The sequence below is a fragment of the Dermacentor variabilis genome, chromosome 2 (assembly GCF_050947875.1).
Source record: "Dermacentor variabilis isolate Ectoservices chromosome 2, ASM5094787v1, whole genome shotgun sequence".
NCBI classification, from domain to species: Eukaryota; Metazoa; Arthropoda; class Arachnida; order Ixodida; family Ixodidae; genus Dermacentor; species Dermacentor variabilis.
The window spans coordinates 46856648-46877742 of record NC_134569.1 but is presented as its reverse complement, the minus strand read 5'-3'; the positions used below and the strand labels follow the sequence as shown (position 1 = coordinate 46877742).

Below are 21095 nucleotides of genomic sequence, written 5' to 3'. Positions count from 1 at the left end.
TGTTTAACTGGCACAGCAGGATGTTTGGCAATCACATGAATGACTAGAAGTTGATCTGATTACTCTCTCTGCCACTGAATTCTTGCACCTTAGAGCAGAAATGCAGATTACCACAGGCCATTGATTTGTCCATCTACGCTTGTTCTCAATGTGTGCTTCTAAATCCTACAGAGAATTGACTGAAAGCACTAAGCTGAACAATGGTACTACAGTGACATTTTTGCTAAAGACTTGCAACAAATAAAATTCCTCAGTCTTTATAAGGCTTGCTTATCAATGCAAGACAAGAGATAACTTACATTGGCTATGCTCAAACATGGCAGTACCTGGCAGCCATATGATTCCCTGCTACATCTAACTGAATTGAAAAGTTCGATAAAAAGGTAGGGTATCATACCATGGCATAAGCGCCAAAATCAGTGTTTAAGATATGGCTGGAAATCACAGCAGCACAATAGCCAGTCCTACGCACATATAGGTAATGACTTCTAATGAACACTATAAAATAACACTGCGCAACTGTGTTGGAAAAAACAATTAAGCAAGTCTCCAAAGTCAACGCTGTCAATAAGACATGCAATGCAAGCATAGAATGGGGGACATAAATGCACATTTAGGGATGCACACTCTCTTGAGATGGAAAATTTATCACTTGCACCTTTATATCTTTAACACAGAATATGATGGTGACACAAAGTGATGCGCAAATGCAAATGCACAAGAACAGGAACTTGTTGACTATGATGGTGCAAGTAAACTAACCAACATGGGGCAGGAAACCGGGTGTTTTCCAATTAAAATATGTTTAGGTGCAGAGCGTATTAGGACAACAACATCGGGACAAAAAGTAACTTCACCATTACCTCTTCCTCAGAAGATGTTAATGATGACAATGAGGTCACATCAGAAGGTGGGAAGAAGCAGTCAGTCTCTGAGCCCGTACTGCTATATGGCGACTCCAAGGCCCTCGTAGCTTGGCACAATGAAGACGGGAGGCTCTCCAGTTCGTAGGAGAAAGCCCTGTTCAGCTTGTTCTTAAAGAAGAGGTCCATTACGACAGAGGGCCTATCTTGGCTGCCAAAAAGGAACGACCACTCGACATCTCACGAGACCCCCTGCCTCACGGGAAACCTAGCCGACACGACACAGGAAGTGAGAGTGGCAGCGTTTCCTCTCCAGGGAGAGAAAGAAGGAAGTTGCCAGGAAGTCTACAGGAGGTGCCGACAACAAACCCACCCCAGTTGGAGCGAGGTGCACTTCGATTTCACCTCCTTTTTCTTTTCTCGCGATGTGCTACAATACATTGAATTGCTGTCATGGCAGAGATCCAAGTTTGCTCTCCAAGGTGAGTCTTCATAAGTCATGTTCTTCACTCACTTCATGTGCACCAGTTGCAAAATAAATTAATTAATGTTGCCCGCATTATCGAAGCTTGAACTAAAATTAAAGAAGAAAACAAGTGGGGCTTAGCAAGATTCTTTGTAATACTACGGCCATTATTCAACGATAAAGGCATATGTCAAGTTTCTGCCTCTGCTTCTGCCTCGGATTCTGCCTCTGCTTACTGATATTGAGCCAGTACTACAGTCAGCTGACAAACTCTACCTATAAGCAGACGAGGCAATAACTTCAAACTTAAAGAAAACATCTCTTGACATCATTACATGCAACATACACTATATTCAACAATGGCCTGCTCTTAAAAGGAGGTAATACCCATTTACCAGAAAATGACAACCATTTCCTTCCCAGTATTATGCACAGTGCTCTCACCGAAACGACATCACTCTCACCAGGACAATCCATCACTCTGTGCTCACAAGACTTCACTCTCCCAGTATAGTCTTCCACAAAGACTGCTGTTAAATACTAATACCAAGCAGCTTATGGCACTCTTGTGTCAATCCCAGCTTCGTGTTGCTCTCAACAAGCCAATATTTATGTTTATGCATTAGTATCACACACAGTAGCACCAAAATGCCCTTGATGGCCTCAATAAGGGCAACATCAGAAAAGGAGGAAGAAGAAAATCACTGCCTCATTTTCGTGCACAACAAATCATTTTGGCTTACACTGTGGACCATCGCATGAGGCTCAAGTCATTCTGAATTTGCAGCAACTAACTAACATGGTCATAGCGCTACTGCTTATAAGCAAGACGTTTGAATTATGCAGTGGAACTCTATGCAAAAGCCAAGTGCACGAGCATTTTATAAACGCTTATCCCCCAGTGATAGAGCTTCAAAGTAATTAGAAAGAGAAAAATTGAGTGTGGTGATCAAAGAGCCACTATCGCAATTATCGACAGCAAGCGCATTTTTCTATCATTTGGCAAGGGTTCATTGAGAAAGCATGCTCCAGCTTGTTTTTATTATTATTATTATTATCCTAGCCTAGCAACATTTCTCAAAAACAATTAATTGCGTTACATTTGCAATTAATTTATTACATAGCTTCCAGCAGATACACTATATACATTGCAACACATGCCAGCGAAATAAGTTTTTATATATCCTGATCAATGATTTTCTTTGTGACATAGCGAAAACTACTGAATGGCCAAATTAAAGCACAGACAAGTGAATTTTGCCATACAACAAATTTTCCAGAAAGAACTAGCTTTAAGATGAGGAATACAATTCACAAGGTTGTTTGAAGACAGAGGATCAATGTTTAGACAAACACATGTACTGCACGTCATTTCTATGATGGCACAACAACCATACTGATGGCGCATGCATACACTAATGCCGAATTTCCCTTTAGTATTCTTAGCATGAAGCTCTACGATTGCAGCCTTATAACTTTACCTACCCTGTCTGTAGCAGACTGGTAAGCTGTTGCCAGACGACTGCCACGAGCAAAGTAGAACTTGCTGTTGCCATTGTGCTGGACGGGTTCCTCATTAGTGTGCTCTCGTGGAAGGGAAGAAGAACCAGGATGGTTTAGACCAGGACGGCTACGGCCAGTTGCACAGGACTGTGAAAGGCTATCTCGGCTGCTGGACAGGAGCTCCTCCCGACTAGAGGACAACAAGCTGTCTCGACTGGATGACAGCAAACTGTCTTGGCTTGACGAGAGTGGATTGCTTTGGCTGGGTGGCTTCTTTTTGGCTGGTGGAAGGGGCGGTGGGCCCTTGCGTTGGGAAACCTGAGGCGAGTCCAACCGCGGAGCTAGGTTGGCATGATCTCGTTCCTGGAGAAGACAAGTGTGCCATGTTACAGTACGTTTAGCAATGGCAAGACATGAATGCAGTTACAAATCTTTAGAACACTGTTGTTTTTCTATTTTCTGTTTTTGAGACCTAGTAGCCTGGCTTCTACAAACTAAAGACAGCTATTATAATTGTTTTATTAAAGACTTGCTTTCTGCAACATTAAAATGAGCTGAAATGCACTTGATGACTCTGTACAGAAAGCAAGTTACATTGGGCACTTCAACTAACATGAGCAGCAGGCAGCTCCCCTCGGCGCCTGGGAGGCTTCCACGAGCGCTGTCCCGTATGAAAGTTGTAGTAGAACTTTCGGCCAACACCACGAGCATCAAATTCAGCCCAGTGGTCACTCAAAAAACGCAGTGGTTGCTCGTCGGGTGATGGGTGTGGCGGGCTCGGAGGACACGGTAGCGGTGGAAAGTTTGCGTAGATTGGTGACCCCCTGTCACGCCTCTGCATAAGGAAAGGAAGGAAACACCCGTCACAAATACAACGCAGTGCCAGCTGTGTCTTTCATGTCTTTGTTTGTCCCTGTTACTGCACATACCATTCCTCTAGACCATTATGAACTACCACCAAGCTCATTTTGTTACCATGGTTGATGTAAATGAAATTTGGATCAGCATATGCCAGACGGATTAACATGTGCCATTTTATTAAATGTGCACTATTTTACTGACAATGAAATTATCATCGCTTGACATGATTTAAGCTGAGAAACTTTCCAACAACACTATTAGGACAAACTACACTTCCTTGAACACTCTAAAGAGTCATGGGGGGGGGTCAGCAAATTAGTCTGAGAAACATTACAGAGGACTAATAACGACTAATAATGTGGAAGAATATGCTAATTAAGCTAGCTTTAAATGTTTAACTGTGACAATGCATTTACAGGATGTGTTTATGTACACATACTCACCAGACATCAGACAGCCCACAGCGCTGACCACCAATTTTTGAGAAAGAAGGATATTAGTACACCTAGATAAGCATTGTCACAAACCATGATGAAAAACAAAAGCAACAGTGAGAGAAAGAGGCCTTAATAGTGAGAAGGGTAAAATGGTTGGCCAGAGGTGTATGTATACGTTTAGCTTGCTTTTAATGCTGCATGGGGATGAGTGGAGAGCACTCATTCTTCATGAGGTGACAATGCACTACTAGATAGCACAAGGTGCCACTGCCAGCCTTGCTCTTTGCAGGTCCCAAGGATTTCTTCTGCTTAACGACCTATGTCATCTTTTTCTAATTAGCTAGAATGAGCACTGGTAGGAATAACTCACAAAGCGATGGGATGAAGGCTCATTGAAGGCAGTTTCTTTGGCTGCTTCAGTGCTGGAGGACTCCTCATTGTCCGAGTAGTCAATCTCAGGCTCATCCAAAGACTCGCACGAGCGTGAGATAGGAGTTGCTGCATCTGCAGGCGAGTCCAAAGTATCACTAGGTGAAGCACTCAGGCTACGCGACTGCCACTGGTCTTCTGCATGGTTCAAGGACGAGTTTGACGCCCGCTGTCGCTGCCGCATATTAGACTGGATGCTCAAGGGCTTACCAGACAGCTCCGAAGGCACCGGCTTGTCAACCTGCATTGCGGGGCATCTTGAAGCAAATGAGAAAATACAGAGGCATGCAGTGAGGCAGGACATACATGCACACCTACCAAAAGACACAAATTATGTAGCATAGCTGAACATTTCGGTACTACTGAGAAGTTGATCAAGAATGTACAAAATCAGAAGAAAAAATAAAATAAAAAATGAAATCTCTCATACGGCTTGCTAGATTAAGGAAGTGACTAGGCCCTCGGCTTGTACAGTCAAAGTGGCAGGAGCATTTAAGTCATAACTTTTCTTGACACAGTCAGGCGACTTCTCTTTAACTCCTCAGTCTTCGTGCCGCATACAAAATAACCATAACTAGGCAGATTTTCTCTATGTTATTTAGCCTCATAACTAAAGAGTTTGGTGAATAAACCAACTTAATCCCTTTCTGCCAACAGCCTTCTCTCCTTCATAAGCTTTTGACAAAAATGCATTCCACTTCTTAAAGCCCTCCTTCTCCCTTTACCAAAGCTCTCTTTCCTACCAAAAGGGGAAGAACTAGGACTGACCACTGGGTAGATAAAGTGATCCATCCAAGGCTTACATGAGGCAGGCTTTTGGCCAGTGGTTTTATAGATGCGTAGACTCCCTCTGCAGTGCTGGCTTGACGTGAAGCTGCGTGACGACTGGGGCCGGTCAGCCGCCACCACAGGCTACTGCTCTTGTCCAGCGGGTCAACCCGCCGTCCGCTCGCCTGGCAGCCCGCAAACTCTGGCAGCACTCGGGTCTGCTCACACATGCTTCAGCTTGCATCATCTATGGCTGGCTTTGCCCATGCCACCCTGTAAATGTTGACCCGAGCACCATATGAGTGCTCCAACTCAACTGTCCTGTTGGTGGCAGTGGTGTTGGAAACAGGAATGGAGAGATTCAGTCCATCCTCACTCACAGTATGCAGAGTAACTGTCCTGCAAACATTTAGGTGCTTTAAAGGGGCACTAAAGCAAAACATTAGCCTAAACTGTATTGGAACATTGCCCTCCTGTGATAGCAAAACTTATTAACGTTAATAAACTTAGTACTGTGAAAGAAAGCTCGGTAAGCCAGAAAAGACTAAAAACTAAAGACAACTGGTGACCTGCTCTGATATTCCTACACCAGATTGTTGTGACGTCATGGGTTTCAACAGCACCTACTCAGGCTTGGTCGCCATTTTATTGGTAAAGGCTGGCTACATTGCATTCTAAATAAACCGAACACATAATCTAGCAAATTTCAAAAACCGTTCCTCCAGCTAAAACATCCCGAATATGGGGAAATACTCTGAAACTCGTTATGTCGGTCTCATGTACAGGAGCTCAAGACTTGGCATGAAATTAAAAAAATGGGGTGCATTTGGCCCCAATTTTCTTCGCCAATTAACTGCTTTTCACATATGGATAAAAACACTGTTCATTAAGAATACTAAAGGCTGATTTAGTGCCACTTTTTAGTGCCTTTTTAATATAGCTCAACTACATTACCATTTTGCTACACCGTAATTATAAAAGAAGCTAAAAGTAACATTAAGTTAAGAGGAAGCTTTAGCTCGGGCCCAACACCGACGCGGCCTATTCAAATACATGCAAAACACAAAAACGATTTTCTGAGGTAACCCCTGGGCCGAGTTTAATGAAATTTGTTGCATTTGAGAGAGAAAGTTAAATTCTAGTGCCTGTTCGAACTGGAATTTCGATTTGGGTTCTGAATTTTGTTAAAAAGATCTTCAAAAATTCGAAAGTATGGAAAAAATAGAAGCACGAAGTTTAGAGATTCATAGCTCTGCATCAAGAACAGATATCGCGGCTCTGTAAATGGCATCCATTAGATCATTAAAAGCGGACAAATTCTATACATCATTTTATATCTTACATGAACTTGTTGCGTTGTTTACAAGGGTTCTGCGAAAGGGTTCTGCAAGGGTTCTGTGAAATTTCCATATTAATAAATGTTTTGAGATTCATGTGCAACATATCAATTTTGTCCGCTTCATATGTACTATTACATGCAATTCACAGAACTGTATTATCATTTTTCTGAGTTACAGAGTTGCGAACTTGATAGTGTCGTTTCTTGAAAAATTTTGATTTTTGGCAATTTTTAATAAAAAACTGACGACATAAATCAACAGTGATTAGATTTTAAGTTTTTCTTTTAAATGCAACCAACCTCGTCAAATCTGATACAGTGGTTGTCGAGAAAAATGAATTCTATTTTTATATGTATTTAGATAGGAGCACCCGAGCTGAAGCATCCTCTTAAGCTTGATTATTACATTGCATTTCTGGAACACCAGAAATGTCAATCTTACCATGGTAAGCCAGAATAGATGCAAAACAAGTGAACTGAAGTTCCCATGCTAGCTTCTCATGATGTCATGGGAGCTGGATGCAGTTTGCTTGGTCTAGTAATAGTTAACAGATAAATAAGGGTTATACTACATAAGGGAACCAGTGCTAAGCTTAGTAAGTTTTGTTAACTCTTTCTGAACAAAAGTGGCCAAAGAACACAAAAAAATATACTCTGAATGTATGAATTTGTACCAGTGTACCGACACTGTAGTTTAGGTGCGAAAAGAGGGAAACTTGTTCTTCAGCTTCTCCATTAATCACAAACATTTTTTTGACAAATAGGCGTGCATCAAATCTAAAAAAAAAAGAAAAAAATTTACGCCAGACTTGGGCAACTTGGAGTTGCTCTGCAGTGCCTTCTTTAACTACCATAATTCTTAAATTTAAAAAATTATTTCTGGGGTTTTGAGTGCCAAAACCACTATTTGATTATGAGGCACGCTGTAGTGGAGGACTCTGGACTAAGTTTGACCAAAGCAAGGTTTGGGTACGGGCTAGTTGGTATTCCATGGTATCAATTGTCACTTACAGTGCATACATAGACGAGGGACAAAAAGGCGATGAAGACAAGCGCTGACTTCCAACTTATTTTTATTTTGAGAAACAGGCATATATATACTGAGACACCAAGACAATAGAGCCTCCTACATAGCGTCAACCCGACATGAGTATGCATTCAAAATTCATGGCCTAAGATGAACGAGAGTGCATGTGCGACCTCAGAAAAATCAGTTCTTTGTCTGTTAATGCAATTGATGGCTTACTAACTGAGTCACCATCAGCAATCACTGCTGCTTCAATGATAAGCCTGGTACATTCATTAGAATGCCTAGCTAAGATACTGGTTTCTCCAAAAAGCGGGATACAGCCACATTGTGTGCAATGAACACCTAGAAACCCTTCCCGCCCTTTACTTTATTGCTGTGTTCTTGTAACCTAACGTTAAGACATCTACCTGTCTGCCCTATATAAGACCGACCGCATTTCAGAGGTATCTTATACAGTTTGTTCGAAAGGTGTTGTGTATAAGATACCTCTGAAATGCGGTCGGTCTTATATAGGGCAGACAGGTAGATGTCTTAACGTTAGGTTACAAGAACACAGCAATAAAGTAAAGGGCGGGAAGGGTTTCTAGGTGTTCATTGCACACAATGCGGCTGTATCCCGCTTTTTGGAGAAACCAGTATCTTAGCTAGGCATTCTAATGAATGCACCAGACTTATCATTGAAGCAGCAGCGATTGCTAATGGTGACTCAGTCACCATTGTCAGAACTGCTTTTTCTGAGGTCGTACATGCGCTCTCGTTCATCTTAGGTCATGAATTTTGAATGCATACTCATGTCGGGTTGAGGCTTTGTAGGAGGCACTTTTGTCTTGGTGTCTCAGTATATATATACTTGTTTCTCAAAATAAAAATCAGTTGGAAGTCAGCGCTCGTCTTCGTCTTCCTTTTTGTCCCTCGTCTATGTATGCACTGTAAGTGACTATTGATAATTTTGACCACCTGGGGATCTTTAACATGCCCCCAATGCATGGGACACGGGCATTTTTGCATTTCACTCCCCCATCGAAATGCAGCCGCCGTAACCCCGTGCTTGCTTAGCAGTGCAAAACTGCAATTCTTAAAGTGCAAAGTAGTCATAAGGAGCTTATTTTTGGGGGGACACATTTTTTTCTCCACATCATGACATCCAGATAATGTTGATGATGCCAGGTCCAGCTTTTTGCTGCCAACTTTAGTGAAATGTTCGCTAACCTTCACACCTGCTCAACATCAACCTTTTAAGTGCGAGAAGCGTGCAGCAGAGTTTATACAACTTCCAAAACATGTGTGAGTAGTACTTCTTTAATGGGAAACCTGGGATTTATACCAGTTTTGAGATATCCGTTCTCAGACCTGCATCAAAATGGACTTGATTCCCATTTATCATTTTCCCACAAAGCTTTTCTTAAACAATGTGAAAGAAAGCAAAGTGAAGCATCAATGCATTTTGTCAAACTATTTTAGCTGTCTTGAAAACGACATGAGTGTCATGGTTTGTTCTAAGTGGACATGCCCTGAGCACCAGCCGGTTATATTGTGCACTTGCAATACGTTTATTGAAGTAAACAGTTAGCAAGTTCATTAGGAAAATTTAGTTAATTAAAAGCTGCACTTGCACACCTTCTGGCACCCACCACTGCTATAAAGTTTTGTCTGCAAGAATTATCAGACCAATCTTAAATTCCTTTTCGTTTAAATTAACTGCAGATAGCCATTGACGAAGTACCCTGTACATTCTACATTTGACTTTCCCATAGATATACTGCTCACTGCATACCCAAACTCTAGTTCGCAGTCTTCAATGAACAGAAAAAGACTTCGAAGCCTCAACTAGCTGTTGATGTAGCATTTCTCTCATTTCTGTATCGTGAAAAATGCTAAATGAAAATAATTTCAATACAAGCCAACATGTAACAATTGATTAAGTCCCACATCAACATCATCAAGTCAAAAACAGTAATGCACACATTAAAAAAAAGAAAGAAAAAAATAAATTAGGAGAAAAGACAGAATACAGACTACAGTGCAAGTGCTGAGCTTGCTGTAGGTGTATGTATGACAGAATGATATATAGCACTCGCAGGGCATGAGTCATACAGGAGAGTGCAAGTGGATACCGCATCTGCTCATCTTGCCCAGAAGCCACAAGAGAGGTATACTTTGGCAAAGGCCATGATGAATACCTACGTGAACAATGGCGCATCATCTTAACAGCCATAAATTTTAGCTAAAGATTTTTTTCCTGTTTGTGCAAGCTGTTAGCAAAAATTATCATAACATCTGATTTCAGGAGCAGACGTGAAATTTAGTTACCCTCAAAATGAACCCTTTAAACTTCCACATTCTTTAGAAAAAGAAGTTTGCGAATGTTAACGATATTTTTTATTCCAGCAAATGATTGTGCATTGCACCCAAATTTGAAGACTACATTACATGTGCAGTTTATCTCTTATAATGAGTAAAAATATGAATGAAGGACATCTGATAAGAGACTTTCCTTTAGCACACGTGTAAAATTCAAACATGTTGATCCAAAAAGCTCATAACCAAAGGAATCGAAAGCATCAAAGAATATGCTCAAGCACTGAAATTCAAATGCACAATGTGATCACAGTTGGCGAGCTCAGCTTATCTTCAACAAGCAAAGCAGAAGAAACTGTGGCCTGGAAGAGTATGGCTCATCCTCCTAGATATTGGTATAAACAGCCAGAACAAGTACATGTTCAGGCTTAGCAGTTAAAGGGTTAATTCAAATTAGTAAGGGCCTACAGCTACTCATTAAAATGACCATGGGCCAAGATAAGTGTAACAATTCTATTCCAGTTCCCATTTTATTGCCTGCTTAGTCAGTATCGCAAATGGCAATCTGCTTACATTAGCTCCAGGATCGGCTGGTCATGAGCAGTGGATGATAAAAAAGCAACAGAACTGAGTGAAAGGAATCACTATATTACATCGGCTATGCATTTGCACTTGTAAGAACACACTGAAAGATGAAACTTTTGTTCAGAAAGTGAATGGCTACACAAGGAAAGCATATATGAAAAATTATCGTTCACATGAGTGGAACTTTGACTACATACAGATGTGAAAATGCTGATGAATAGATTGTGACAAAAGCCTATTCACTAGGCAATCTACAGGTGGCCATATGCTTAAAAGAACTTTTTAAGTGTATTACATTTCTTGGAGTTTTTGTAAAGAGCTCACATTCTGCTTATACGATGCTTTTTTCCAATGTTTGCATTTGTCAGCCCATGGCAGCAAATGCAATTTCATTCTGGTGTGCAGTGACGAAGCAATAAGTTCAAATGAAAATAACACTAACACACCAGACAAAACAAGGAGCCCACAGACACAGCACATTTTCATCTGATCATCAACCAACTAGCTCAACAATCAATCCCCAGTATGCAAATATGAGAGTAATTTTTAAATGTCAACGTTAGTTCTTCCCTATATGCAAGTTCTACTACATACATGTATCCAGAACGCACAAGTTGAGTTTGTGAACTAAATAAAGCAGAAAAATGATAATGAAGAAGCTCTGCCATGCTGCTTGGCTTAAGATGTGTCCCAGATTGGCTGAAAACAAAGCCTACATTCGGAAAGTAAACCCCTGTTATCTCTATCATGGCTTTAATGGAAAAAGGTAATGTCATGAAGCACTACTACTGGCTGTTAACATTACCAAGTTTACGACTTGCAGCACGTCTCGATTTACGCTGAACGTAATTATGTGCGACGTAATAAATGGCTGTTCTCTACAACTATGCTCCATGCTAGAACAGTTGTTGGTAAACGCACTGGCACACAATGATGGCCATGAGCACTAGGGTCTTGCTGGTTAGTACCAGAATGTGCCTACCTACATAGCTCAAGAGCTGTTCACCTATTAATATTCAAATGTGTCAGCAGTTATGTTGACCAAAAGAACCAGCTTTCAGAACTTTTATAATTGTTTCAGTCCTGAGAGGTAACCGAGAAAGACATGCAATAATTCCTAAACACACCATGCGGAATAAGTGAACTTTCTTTTAAATCAGCAGGGCCAACACCAGCGAAATGAAAAGCTACTTGCTTACATGCCTCTACAATGCTCCTCAACCATATTAGTGCTTACTTTGTCAAGAACGGAGCTGCAAAGATGCTGTGAACACCTCTCACAAGCTTAACACGGTAAAACAATGGCGAGCTTCACTTCATACAAAACTAGATTGACAAGCTGGGCCAGTTGTTTGTGTAGCATGGCTGAACCTGTCCTATGCGGCAACTTCAAATGACTCAAACTTATGGCATGAAGACATGCATGTCAATCATAGAGAAAATAAAATAATAAAATGGTAATGTGCCTGTTCAGATTGCCTTGCCTGAGGTATGTCACATGAGAGCCAACTTGTTAGAGCAATACTACTTACATCTGCAATATCCATTGCTGTGCTGCATCTGCAGCTGCACAGTTCTGAACAAAATGCAGTGTGGTGTGCATGGGCATCATGGCTACGAAGCAGAACATTGTATGCAGTCTGTTTAAATGAGGAGCAAAGGAATGAGAAAATTGGTCAATGTGCTTAACGGCCCTTTTGCACGCACAACATGCATGCTGTAGGCAAAATTGCATGATGTCGCAGCTAAATCTAGCTCTAAAGCCCTTATGACACGACTTATGGCACTGAATTGATACTACGATAAACAGTATGTTTCTCGAACACTGTTATTAACCACGGTATAAAAGCCGTTTATATTTGTATTTGGCATATAGTTCAATAGCATCCTCTTGGACAGAAGCAAGCGCTACAAAATTGTGCCTTTTGGAGCACGTAATGTTACAGAACAGCCAACGTCATGCTCGGTAAATTTGTTCTGCCATTTATATATTCACAATATGTCCATTCACTGCACTGACACTCGTGCCCAGCTTGCCAGTGCAGATCGCTTCGTTGCCTGTGGACGCAGTCACGGAATTCCTTTTCACGCAACCTTGGCAATGCACTCTTTTCCGTCTCTTTTGAGCGCTTTTGACACGCGTTTTCCGAGCGGCACGAATACAATTAACGTCGCCTCCGGCGTGCGAAACGCGGTTACACGCCAAGGCGAGTATGCACGGCCGTTCCGCTTTCTATCTTGCTTCTTTTCGCTCATAGAACGATCCGAAATTAGCAACGAATGAAGCCTACGGCGACCGCGCAATGGTCAAGTGTTGAAGGCAAAGCGAAAGAATGAGTGTCCAGCCAATTCCGACATGCACAGCGCGCGTCCTACTTGCAAAGTGATTCATCGGCTTGGAATAAAACGACAGACATGCACACAACCGCGCGTTAATGCCAAGCGACAACGCAACGATAACGTAAATTGCGATAATTGCCGATTCGACCTTCGCAGCAGGGATTAGGGGGGTGAACCGAAAGTTCATCAGCATTAAATACATTCTTTTCCGGCGACGCCCGCAACGAAGCAAGTGGTTGCGCACACTGCTTCCCGCACTTTACGGACTTGTTGCACGATCCCAGCCTCCTAAACGAGACTCAATGTCACGAGCTTCCTCTTTTCAATCAAGCGGTCACCCCGACAGCTGCGGCAACGGCGAAGCGACACGCGACAAGTACGACACGAAAAGCGAAAGCAAAACAAATTCACCTCCTTCGTGGTAGCGACGGGACGGGGTCAATCCACAACAAATGCGACACTTCGCGTCACGACGACACCACCACAGACGATAGGGCGCACAACTTTCCCAAACCGCGAAGCACGACCGCGATCAAGAGACACGGGAATGCAACCTGGCGTGGACACAGCTGGCATGCGTTCGCTTAGACAGCAACAGCGCTCGCCTGCGTTAATTGTACAAGGCGTTCGCCATGAGAACCAAACAAGCGAGGCAAACGTAATAAACTAAGAAAAAGGAAATGTTTACGCAGGACCGGAACTCTATCCCAAGTTGAAGGGTTAACGGTGAAAAATAAACCAGTTGCAAGATCGATGAGTGGTGAGATGCAACCTATGTAGTAAAACTCTATGGCCTCCGAGATTTGGTGGCGCGTGCTGTCGTTCCCATAACTCTATGGTCGTTCCCACACATAGAGTTTCTCACTACATTGTTCCCATATAACAGCAAAACAAATCACATTTTATGATCATAATTGTTCAGTACAACATTTGGCACTGTTACTTACGCGGTTTGTCAAGAAAGAACTGCGATTTTTTTTCCCTTCGCAGCGAGTGATGCTTGAAACACAATTTTGTCACCTACGTGTACGCGTGCGTCTAATTGTCGTACAAAAATCCCTCACGTGACCTGATCCTAGGTGCCTAGGGACAGGATCGTTTAGGGACTTTTGAGAAGGCATGATGGTTGCGCCGAGCGACGCCGCGGCCGCGGCGTGTTCGTTCTCGGCGTGATTGTTCACCGGCTCGCGCGGACCGCGCGTTGTTCAACGTTGCTTATGTGATTGTGCTTGCGTTGCTTGTGTGTTGGTTGTAGCGTTGTAGGTACTTAGCGGGAAAGCCGCGAGTAGTGGTGATGCGACAGTGCGGCTTTCGCCTCGGTGAGCTCTGGCAGTACAGAATCTGCGTTGTGTGACCCGTGCTTCCTTGACAATTGAAATGTCGAAGTGGCCTAGCGCCTCGGCAGCGAAGTTCTGTGAGCCGCGATGCCGTGGCGTGCGTTGAATCTCCGGCCCACGCCGACCGCTGGTCGTGTGTCTCCGCAGTGGGTTCAGTATTTGTTGGCTAAAAGTCGCGCAGTAGTAGTGGTGTGGCATGTCGGCTTTAAGTCTCGGTGAACTCTGGTGGTGTGAGATCCGTATTTCTGAAGAATTCATTGGTGCTGACGATTGAAATATTCAAGTGGCGTAGCGCCTCGGCAATGCAATTTGCGAACCGGCGCTGTGCAGCAGCGTCGTCGTGTTCGCCCCTTTTCGGCAGCGTCATCACATCGCACATGCACTTTTACTTGACGGGACTCGTAGGCGGAGGTATTGCACGTGTGTTTCGCCACGACTTACGTAAGTAATATAATGCTTAAGGTGGTGTTTGCTCACAACTGTTCACGCGTCCTTGAAATAGGGCAGCGCATGTTTTCAATCGTGTTCAGCGCTAGTGCACTATCCGTCACTTCATGTGATTTACTTTTATCGTGGGCTTTACGACAATTATCGCGTAGTGCTGTGAACATAACGGAGCTTTAGTAATGTCACATGATCTGCCAGAATTCCACGAAATGCAGAGCAGATGTTTAATACTATTCCTACTAAGGGCGCGATAAGCACAGTGAGGTGGAGCCGAATACTGTGCCCTGTAATCTTCAGCTGCATTTGTGCCCGTTTTTCGCGCTCTTAGGACGGGACGCAGGGTTCGGTGCAAAGTTGGGACGAATGAATGTGTATATACTTCTGCAATAACTTCACCGCAACACATTTGTTACCCTGAACATACTGCCCCGCCCGCTTTACTATAATCTCAGGTGCTCTCGAACTCTCTATTTGCCGGTATTTTTTATTTTCACGTGCGGAATGGTCCTACCGCAATACATATATATAGTGAGGTGAAGCTGATTAATGTTGCCAAGTGCTTTGACAGTGTCAGATCTAACAGTTATAGAATGACATGGCCAATACAACAGCTCACACCTTCACTTTAACAATTCTATTAGGACTGTCAAACTAATCTTACGGCACAGAAAAGCAACGTAAACACCTCAAGAGTTGATTAGCAAGTAATACTGGAAAGTTCAAGTCTAGTGACCAAGGGTGTGGTGAAGTGCTTCAAACATTCAACCAACACACCTTAAGTGCTTAAAAATTTCTAGCATATTGATGCAGGCTGATCAGACTTACTTTGATATTGGTTGTTTTACAATGAAAATAATAGTACTGCATAATAGGACGCAAGCGACTCGTGTGCTGCTTGGTTATGCAAACCACATGGGTGCCAGAAATACCCAAACATGGTGCTTGTTTACACACGCTGCTTGCGTCCACTAATCTAAAGCTCTCTAATGTCAGCAGTATAAAGAGAGGCTGTAAAAATATGGCTTTAAATTTCAGAACTCCAATTTTGTTTCTTCTGTACTTGTACAACCTATGCTTTCGTGACAGCATCTGCCTAGCTCATTGCCACATTTTGCGACAAAAGCAGTGATGATTCAGTCAGAGTTGCCTGTCCTAATATTACTCCAATAATTCTTTAAACAGTTCATTTTTTAAGCACGAAGCATGTCATGCCCAACTAGAAAATTAACCATGCAATAATCTACTAGAAGTGGCTAAAAAATCAGCAGTCTTCTGAAGTCAGCTTGATTTGCAGCTGCTAAAATTGGCTATTATTGAATTAGGGCAAGGAAGAAACTGCTTGAATAAACATATGTCTCATCAGAAAGTTGCGGTGGTGTGCTGCAGGCTAAAAGCCGTTTTAGCATTGGTCTACCTCTGTCCCAAAACCAGGCACCACAGCCAAGGCGACTTCACTTGGCTTTGACAGCTTCAAATTCGCTTTCACAAGCACGTAATACTCAGTCGAGGTGAGCTCAATGCACATCACCCGCACTGGGGATGCAAAGACATACGGCCAAGAGGATGCCACCTTGACGAAGCAGACACCACAGACTTCGAATTAACAAATGACACCAACTATCCCAACTGGTATACCCTCCATTCAAACCAGAAGGGCAGTACACTTACCTAGCATGGGCAACTAGGGCCTTCATCCAGAGTGTCAATGCGACTCTGCCCCAAGAGGAAGCGACTATTATGTGATATAATACTTGATGTAGGGGTGAAAATGTGCCACATATAAAAATCGGGGTTTCAGGCTGGGACCATTTCCGTGATGCACTTGAGTGTGCAGAATGTGAAGGTGTTGAAGAATCGCTAGCAACACGCATCCTTTACACACTGCAAAGAGCGACATGCTAACTAGAGCTTACTGGGCGCGTCATTTAAACATATAGGCCTCAGTAAGCTGTAACACATTCTTGGCTATAACAGGATGCACCAAACACTGTAATACTATTGAAAACATGCTGCTCGATTTTCAGTGCACATCTGAGAAACTTGAGGAACAAGCGGCAGATGTTTTCCCCGACCACCTCACAGTGACTGACCGTCGCCTGAGTTGTACGCACCTTAATGACCATTTGCCAAGGAAGGAATGGAAAGCCTCTGTATACGATGGCAGAACCTGTTGTTGCTCTCGAGCATGTCAACACTTAAAGTGCACATGGCAAAGATGGAGTCATTTTTCAGATGTTGAGGAATCTTGCCGAAACAAGGAAGCAAGCACTATTGCTTGTAATCAATGAAATCTGGAATATTGGAATTCCCCACAGAGTGGAAACACTTGGTCATGATGCCACTACCGAAACCAGGCAAGAAACCTGACACCATAGACAACCTTTGATCAGTCTCACTCACATTGACAGTGTGCATATTGACTGAAGGAATGTGCCTCGCGAGGCTGAACCAGCATCTGGGAAAGACAATAGCCTCTTTCTGCATCAAACCATCGTCAATGCCAGCCGCTTTGGAGGAAAGATGTATTGGTTCTTAGTCACAGTCCAACCAAGAAGGATGTTGAGCACAGTCTGCAATGAGGAGGTACTGGTGGCCTTTCGTGAAGCCTGCCCAGTGATTAGTGGTGTGAAAGCCTCTAATGCAACCATATGTTTGAATATGAAGTTATAGTAAACAGCCAAAGACTTTTACCAACTGCACAGGTGGAAATGAAGGTAAAACCCGGACCAGCACACTTGGTCGCAGGAGTGATTCGCTGATGAGGTAAGAAGGTGACTTAACAGTTGGTGATAAGGCACACCGAATGCAGGTATGCGCAGTATGTATACATACTGTTAGGCTGAAACAGATTAATTTTCTCCAAAGCAATATCAAAAGCTCAATTTTGTTTAGGATGCCACTCATGTGCTTTAGGTAAGTGTGGACATCATCATCATCAGTCTGGTTACACCCACTGCAGCGCAAAGGCCTCTCCCATACTTCTCCAACTACCCCGGTCATGTACTAATTGTGGCCATGTTGTCCCTGCAAATTTCTTAACCTCATCCGCCCACCCAACTTTCTGCAACCCTCTGCTACGCTTCCCTTCCTAGCAGTGTGGACAGGGTTATATACAGCGGCATAGGCAAATGATACAACTAGGTACAGCTGTTGTGCGCAATATTTTTTTCTGGACTAAATTCTTGCTCCTTGAACTCATTCGAGATCATTAACTGTAGCACCAAAGTAGTGGAACACTACCGAACAAAGGCATGTAGCGTGCACATCTCAATTCTTCTTATGCCATTCTTCTTTTTTACACCAATAGCTGCTATGGGCCAACTCCCCTGGTTCTGATGTGTACTGGTGTTGTCACTCTAATTCCCAAATTTATTGCTAGAATATTGCAGATAAAGTTCTCATTGTGATGTGTGGATTCAAACATATGATCAAAAGATTGGCAGTCCACAATTCTACATTTCAGCCACTCTGCTGAAGGTACAGTCGTGGCGAATACCGATCCTGGAGAGTGCGATCTAGCCAACAGGTGCCATGATTGGCTAACACCTGTTCAGTGTCTGCGTGCTGTATATAGAGCTGACGTCCACGCCTTCAAATTCTTACTCATCACTTTCCCCACTTGTGAAGGCAGTACTATGTTAATTTTTCTTTGTGAAAGGGGTTGGGACACCAAATTTTGAGGCTATAAAAAGCATGTTGTAGGCTGCTTCCGTATGCAAGGACACCCAGAACGAGGTATTGGACGCTGCAAACATTTCAAAATAATTTTAATTCAGCTCCAAAGAGTCATTAAAAACTCCTTCTCGTAGTCGAGACCCATCGCTAGCGCGGCAGTTATTACGTCACAGAGGAGGAACGAAAATATTGACGTCATAGCACACCAGCACAAAAACGTGACGTATGATGAGTAGCGATGAAATGCCGATTACGGAGCCTGCTGAGCCGAGCAACCGAGCATAGCCTCCTCTACGACCGAGCTACAGGAATATAGAAATTCTTTCTTAATGCAAAGAAGGGGTACACGGACACAAGAGGAGAGAAGTGGACAACACGAACGCCGCACGCCGGCCCGCGAACGGCAAGCTGCGTGCGGCGAGTTGCCCTGCGGACGGGCCTTTACACGTTTGAGCGCTCGCCGCCGGCCGACTTCGAAAGGGACCAGGATATGCGGCGTTCGTGTTGTCTGCTTCTCTCCTCGCATAGCCGCATAGTTCGGCAGCTCGGAGCGGAATCTCCTTCGCTTGGCCTTTCCACGTTACCGGCCCGTCCACGTTACCGGCACGGAAACTCGCCGCACGCCGTTTGCCGTTCGCGGGCCCCCGTGCGACGGCGGTTTTGCTCGCGAACGGCGAGATTTCCTTGCCGTAGAGAGGACGGGCCCGGGACCCATTTGTGCGGCAGCGTACGGCGAAGAGGCCAATCAGCGACAGAGGAGTGGTCACTCTGGCATCGACGGCAGCTTCACCGCCTCTGATCGTTCAGCGCCGCCGATATCGTCGCTAGGCCTTTTCCGGTTCACTTCAAAGCTAAAGCTTACGGCGCTTCGGAATGAATCACCGACTCTCACAAGCCGCAATATTTTCTTACCGTTGTTGTCGCTCTTCGCAATAATTATAATAATCGCGACATGCACTTCGAATCGCCAGTGGTTGACCTCTGCTGGCAGAGCACGCGTATTCGCGAGCAGACGACGCAGCATAGTTTTACGTCACTATTTTTTGTGGGCCACGTGAGCAAGCCATGTTGCGTTTCCTCCTCTGTGACGTCATAGCATCCCCCGGAGCCCAGAAACCGAAACCGAAATCGCTCGGTATAATAATGCTATTATGAAATTATTTATCGGATATATATGAATCCCGCTGTGTGTATCGTGCTCCCTGAAGCATGACGCAACGTTTGAATCAACAAACGCATGAACGAAAATTTTGATGTCTCCACCCCTTGAAGGCAGTACTATGTTAATTTTTCTTACATGTAATGACAGTGATTGGGTGCATCTGCTTTATTAATCTTCTAGTGCTTGGCTTCTCAGATTTACTGGATGGGGCTGGTTGATGGGGCAGAGCGAGAGACCTAGCAATGGGCAGCTCAAATATAGATTTGAGAAAACCAAATTAATTCAGCAGTAAGAAGCTAAAGGGTTGTTTTTCTGGAGACCAGAGACCAAGTCTGGATGTGAAAGAGGAGGAACAAAACTTGTCTTTCCACTTCAACACTGGGAGGCACAACTCCCACTTATTTTACTTTAAAGGAGATTACTAACTTGCACTGGCAAGTGTTCACTTCACCAAACACCGAATGAAGCAAGCTTCCTGCGCATATTTCACCATTTATTGCATCACTTTCACAGTATGAGTGAAACTCCAATTTTCGTTATGCCACAACTTGCCCAATCTTGTGTTTTGCAGTAGGATTTTAGCAGTGCTATTAAGGCACTTGCATATTCGTGAATAGTAGTAGAGAAAAAAAGAAAACAGTGGCTCTTTGTGCATCGACTATGCATGCACCTGGTGCTCTCATGTCCATTTTTTCCGCTATCTGCTAAACCGTTCTAAACAAAAGCTCATACACAATTATTGTGCAGAGTCAGACAACTAAACCAGTATCCTTGGTAAGCAAGGTTTATTTATTTGGTAACATTTTCTGTGGCCCTGCTATTGGGCTTTCTTTTCATCCTTTTCCGCTGTGCAGATTCATTAAGAAGTGACAAGACAGTTTGACAATTTTAATCATTGAAAGACTTAGCGAAACCTTTTTTGGGTTGTTTTTCCTTGCTTTCAGACTCTGCACATTGCCTTTTAAGGCATGTTTCAAGTGTTTCTTTTGTTTATGGAGAGGGCATGTTAACATCTTTTACACCATGTCAATTATGTGGTGCCATAGTGTGTTCTTGGATGGAGTCTTGCCCTTTCATTCAGTACAACATAATGTTGTTTTTTGTGTCGTAGGCCGTTTTACATTTGAGTATGAGTGTAGCATTTCGCTAAGTTTTGCCTCTGTCACCCAAGCTTGCTACCCAGTGCTGTTGACATGTGACACACATGTGACTTTTGTTCAATAAAAGGAAGTCTGTCACTTATCCTGTGCACTGGTTGTCTTTTTGAATTACAATTTGTTGCCTATATTAGTTTTTTTGTTGTATCTCAGATTAGGAATGGCTATCACAGTTGACATCATTTAATCATATTGCACACAATGTGGATGATATGTACTTGCAATATATGGCCTCCATAAATAGAAGTTAATTCAAGAATAGTGCCTTTGCATGGTGGGGCAGCCATGAATTGTAGCTATAAGTTACCAGCACTGCAAGTAGCACTGTTTGTGCAGAATATAGTTCAACTCTACTACTTTCAAACATCATTGTTTTTATCTGCATTTGTATAGCTCCA

At 43.3% G+C, this 21095-nt stretch overlaps 1 protein-coding gene across 8 annotated transcripts in view; it reads right to left on the bottom strand.

Annotated features, from left to right (window-relative positions):
* Nucleotides 1–13962, bottom strand: part of LOC142571778 (rho GTPase-activating protein 15-like) — a 36610-nt gene extending 22648 nt beyond the window's left edge. The window contains exons 1-6 of one of the 8 annotated variants that reach the window (XM_075680379.1): nt 13331–13637; nt 12112–12219; nt 5363–5600; nt 4501–4800; nt 3446–3667; nt 2815–3195 (exon numbers count right to left, since the gene is read on the bottom strand). In XM_075680379.1, coding sequence (XP_075536494.1) covers nt 2815–3195; nt 3446–3667; nt 4501–4800; nt 5363–5557 — 1098 coding nt within the window. In that variant the 5' untranslated portion in view covers nt 5558–5600; nt 12112–12219; nt 13331–13637. Of the gene's footprint in view, nt 1–2814; nt 3196–3445; nt 3668–4500; nt 4817–5362; nt 5601–12111; nt 12220–13330; nt 13638–13866 lie in introns of those variants that run through there. The other 7 variants (XM_075680381.1, XM_075680382.1, XM_075680380.1 and 4 more) reach the window with 7 other exon arrangements.
* Between the last annotated feature and the right edge of the window lie 7133 nt (nt 13963–21095).